Genomic DNA, 5,160 nt, shown 5'->3' with positions numbered 1-5,160 from the left:
CTAATCCCTACTGATCTCAACCTTTTAATTAGAATCTCTTTCACAAGTTGTATGTAAGTAAATAATGCCAGTGCTAATACTGAACTTCGTGTTTTGACAAAGCATTGTAAATTTGAAGCTGAGCATTTGCCTGTAAGATTCACAGTAACTACCCCTGTGTTCTCCTTAACCCATATGGGTAGTTAAATGAATCCTAAATTGACAAAAAACATGAAAGCATTCTATCTACAGAAATAAATCCAAGTACCTGTACTTTATAAGCCTTGCCTAAAGCTGGCCATACACCTATAGATTATCTGGAGATTTTCTACGGTCAATTGGAAAAAGTGCAACAGATTCCTCCTTCTATGCTAAACTATGTGCATGGAGGAATCTCCTGCTGGGCCAAGCTTCAGTATCTTGCTTGTCAGACCCACTGGCTCTCAAAATACCTGAACAATCTGATTGGATGCAGACATTGTTCAGGTGTTTTGAGAGCCAGCGGGGCTGACTAGCAAGATACTGAAGCTTGGCCCAGTGGAAAATTCCTCCATCCACATAGATGGAGGAATCTGTTGCACTTTTTCCATCTGACCATAGAAAATCAGCAGATAATCTATAGGTGCATGGTCCCCTTTAGAGCAAAGACCACAAGAATCCTGCAAAGGCTTTTATAGAAAAGCCTTTTCTTTACTCATCTCTGATTAAGTTTTACTTTGATAATGAGATCTGACTTCCCCCTGACATTGCGGCAATGTTCAACTGCACCGCACTGTCCAGTGAGAGTTCTTTTAATGGCCACTAAGTGGGTATATTTTACTTCTGGAAGTGCAAACAACACATATTTTGGACTTTTCAAAATATTTTAGATCACTTTGGCTACTTTTGAAAGATGTATGGCTAGTTTTAAATGCTTTGTGCTGCTTTCAAAATTACACCTGCTCTAGTTCTAGTGCAGAAAGAAACATTTCATAGACACAGCTGCAACCTGTAGACTTAATTCATTACATTATAACACATATTATTAGCTATAACATCCATTATTTTCAGCCATGGGACTGACATTTTCTGCTGTTAATGACTGTCCTTCATGGCAAATATCGATCATTAAACCTAAGTTAAATGAGACAGAGTAAGAGAGAGAGACACATAACAAGTACGAAATACAAAAAAATAATATTTACTGTACATAGTTGATGATTCCATGTCTCTCTCTTACACTATTAAATGAGCTACGATGGTAGAGTTGCATTAAAAGGCCTGAAAAAAAATTAGTGCCAGTGCACTTCTGATGGTAATCTTCCATAAGGATTAAGTCTCTCAATTATAATATCCAAAACAGATAGCGTAGAGTAAAAAAATAAAACGCTTTACATACAGGTACTCTCGAGGGCATATTTGGTGGTTTATAGTACAAGTTTCTGTTCTTTTTTTATTAAACATATTTTACATGATATAAAAATATTAATCACAGTGCACTTTTACATTGATATTGCTATAAACAAAGAGGCTGCACAATATTTTTAGTGGAAATAAATTATATAGTCATTATCTTGATAAAAAAAAATCACAGGAAAAATATGGGCTTGTGTGTCATTGCAGAAAAATGTCCTTTCAAGCCCTTAAAATTGGTGGGAAAAAATCTTGGTCGATTTTTTAAGCATGGATCCTGGACTTACTTGATGCAAATTGCACTGTCTCTACTCTGAACAGGGTTCCTAATGGAAACGTTGATCCAATACTCAGAACAAGACAAAGTCGTCCCTCTGTTCAGAAGCAGATAAAATATATCCTCTGACTGTAGAATCAGTTCATTTATGGTCTTTTCCAATATGCAGGAACACAGCGACACACTTCTTCACTATAGAACAGACCTGGGTCACACCGCTTCGGTCGAGACTTACATGGTGGTCTGTAACAACTGAAAAGAGCAAAATGAAGTAATGAATGCCAAATGAAATCAATCACAATCTGTATTGGCAATGCACATGAAGAAACAAAGAATATCTAGAAATTTTAAGAGCATTTTTTTATATAGGCATTTGTCATTTTTATACATAAAAATGGGTTCTTTAAAGATAATTAACCCTTGCAGTGGGACTAATTCCAGCACTGCAACGGTTAATTTCTTCTTTTGGTCTAGGGTGTAAAATAAAAAAGATATACTCACCCAAACCTTGGATCCGCCTGGCTGCTAGACAGCCTCTCCATACCTCCGCTCCGGTAGTCTACTGATCCGTGAACCAGCATGTCTACTACAGTGCATTGGATGTGAGGACACTGAGGCACAGTCCACTGCTGGAGCGGAGTGTGTGAAAGACTGCACAGACTGAGCTAGCAGCCAGGTGGGTCCAAGGTTCGTGTGAGTATATCTTTTTTTAATTTTACACCCTACATCAAAATGAGCAGTTAAGTGCGGGGGTAGCCCCACTGCAGGGTTATTTGTTTCTGCCCGGAGATCTTCTTTAATGCTAAAATATAGTGGTTTTCCCACATAATTTCCTTGTTTGGTCAGAGGCTAATTAAATCAAGGGACATAGCTGCTGAGTTTTGGGATTTCTACTACAAGCTTTACAACCTAAACTCTGTCTGATTATTGCAAATAAACTGTTGCTCTTTAAGCCCACACCTATACCTATATCATCAGAGGGTGAGACTCCCCCCTCCCTCCTTCCTGTCTTTCTTTAATAAATAGATCTAATAATTTGTTTGCAGTCAGCAGGTGGAGTTTTAGGCTCCTGACAAGTTTTCCTTTTTCTCTTTGCCCCTCTGTTGTAAAAAGCCTGCATACAGCACAAAGTCAGACAAATCTTGCCTTATGGCAGGCTGCTTCTTTTTAGCTAACTCAAAGTTCATTGGAAAGCCATTTTCTTTCAAGTTACATTGACCAAAACCTCTTTATGCTTACAACCTGAAAGTACATGTCAAAAACGTAATTTAAAAAAAATTTTGTATAGAGTGGGGAATAATTAGAACGCCTAAAGGGTATTTACTGCTATTTGAGGCTCACTCAGATACATTTTCTGTCCTGCTGACAACAGTTTAGGTAGACAGGGAGTGATGAAAAATATGTAACAGAGATAGACAAAAACAAATTCTGAAAGGCGTTCTAGCCTTGATCTATTCTACTAAAATTGTTTGTTTTTTTTCTTCTCTGCTGCTTTTGAAGAATCTTACTTTACTTTTAAACATTTTATAGTTTTATAGTTTTTTTTTAAGTTAAAAATATTTTTGTTATTTTGATCTTTAATGTACTACACGCTTTAGTCCATTATATGGCAAACACTGCACCAGTCTTGATGTCTGCTTACCTGCATGTTTGATGATTGAATCTTTTTCCTCTGAGGAAACATGTGTTTACTGATTCTACACATTCACAGGCACATTTTATAGGGTTCAGTGGCTGGTGTTTTGGACAGGTCTTTTTACAGACACACTGGCATCTCTCTTCATCATACTGCTTGTTTATTCCACAGGAAGTGGACAGAAGTTTATTTTTACACACACACTGGCAAGATGTCCGGTCCAGTTCTTTATGAGGGCCGCAACTGGAGGGTAGCAATCCCCCTTTGCAAACACATTGGCAGGTTTCTTCATCCAATTCTTTGTTTGGTCCACAAATATCATGAAATTCCTCACCAGAATCTATGATTAAGCCAAAATAACATAAATGAACAAATGAAATATGAAGTAAACTTTGCCTTCTGCATTGGACAAACAAGTCAGAGACGTACAGACGTACGTACAGTTTGCAGCCGTTGTCAATAAGATCAGGATCCAAAAAAACAGAGCACCTCACCTCTGACTATATGTCTTACTACATTGCACCCAGGAATGCATTAATTCAGGTTTTTGGTACATAATAGGTGTCAGGAACATGCCATTATATGTGCATAGGAAGCCTCTATGACTTTTTAGTTCAGCATTTATATAAGGTTGCAACAATGATAGCACACCCTGTGACTATACCATTCTCCAATCTTCTGGAAATGCTTTCCATAAGGTCACCATGTGTGTCTGATGGAATTTATGTCAAAAGAGCATTTGTGAGGTCACGTACTGATGCTAGTTAACAAGAGTTGGCCTGCAAGCTCCTCTGCACTAAACTCAACAAACCATGTCGTTATGAACCTTGGGAACAATTGTGCTGGAACAGAAAGGGCCTTCCCCAAACTGTTACCACACATTTGGAAGTATACTGTTGTCTAAAATCTCTTTGTATGCTGTAGTATTAACAGTAAACTTTACTGGAAACACTGGAACCCAATTTGGAGGAGTGACCAAATGCTTGTGGTTATACAGTATATTTTTTTGACCTACACTTCATGAGACACCACCTTGTTTCTTTAACCAGTAACATTTTTATGGTGTAAGACAATGCAAAATGTACTGACGATAAGCATTTCTATTTGATTTGGGGCAACTGCTAGCAAACTGGGTTTACTGTAATTGTTAACAATTGGCCATTGACAAAACATGTCATTGTGATGCTGCACATTAAATGGAATTGTTAGTGCAACTTAGCTGCAATAGCGCTTGTGATCTGAGCTAATAAAATGTCTTCAGAATAATTACAAGCCTGTTCTTTGAAATAAATGGACAGATGAGCATGTACGGCAAACCAAGACAGTTAATATATAGAATATAATATGGATCATATTTCTTTGCTGTAATTTTCTTATCTTGATGATACAAAAAAAATGTTATAATGCACACATTATTCATAATAATGAAAGCATGGAGCAGTAATGTGATATTACGTCACCACCCTCTAATATGCCTAATTATCCTATACTGTACATGATGTATGTACCATAAATGTTATAAACATGATAATTCTCCTGCAGATGAAACTTTCTTCTTTCTAAGGAAATGAGCATCATCAGTACGGCAAATAATTAATTTCATTTTCTCCTAATGCATTCAGCATGGTGGGAACCTCTTACCTGACTCCTCGTGATGTAATGAAAACCCAGTGTCATGTTGTTCTATACATTTGCACAAATGATTATTCCATGCATAATTTCTAGGACATGTTTTATTTGCCACTTGACACCTAAATACAAAAATATAATGTTACATTTATGAAGAAGCAAATAGAATCAAGTTTAGCATTGCAGGTTTCCATTATTTTATATCCTCTATTTCTATCCCCCCCCCCCCCCCCCAAACATTTTGCTC

The 5,160-nt window shown here is 37.2% G+C and overlaps 1 protein-coding gene across 1 annotated transcript in view; it reads right to left on the bottom strand.

Annotated features, from left to right (window-relative positions):
- Window positions 1–1,375: 1,375 nt before the first annotated feature.
- VEGFC (vascular endothelial growth factor C) overlaps window positions 1,376–5,160 on the bottom strand; it is a 137,996-nt gene continuing 134,211 nt past the window's right edge. Inside the window, exons 5-7 of the mRNA XM_018563552.1 lie at window positions 4,926–5,035; window positions 3,291–3,624; window positions 1,376–1,900 (exon numbers count right to left, since the gene is read on the bottom strand). Coding sequence (XP_018419054.1) covers window positions 1,795–1,900; window positions 3,291–3,624; window positions 4,926–5,035 — 550 coding nt within the window. The 3' untranslated portion in view covers window positions 1,376–1,794. The remainder of the gene's footprint in view (window positions 1,901–3,290; window positions 3,625–4,925; window positions 5,036–5,160) is intronic.

Source organism: Nanorana parkeri, unplaced genomic scaffold, assembly GCF_000935625.1.
Source record: "Nanorana parkeri isolate BGI_ZX_2015 unplaced genomic scaffold, ASM93562v1 scaffold674, whole genome shotgun sequence".
In the NCBI taxonomy this organism is placed as follows: domain Eukaryota; kingdom Metazoa; phylum Chordata; class Amphibia; order Anura; family Dicroglossidae; genus Nanorana; species Nanorana parkeri.
Note: the sequence above shows the minus strand (reverse complement) of the source record. Positions and strands in the feature narration are given on the sequence as shown.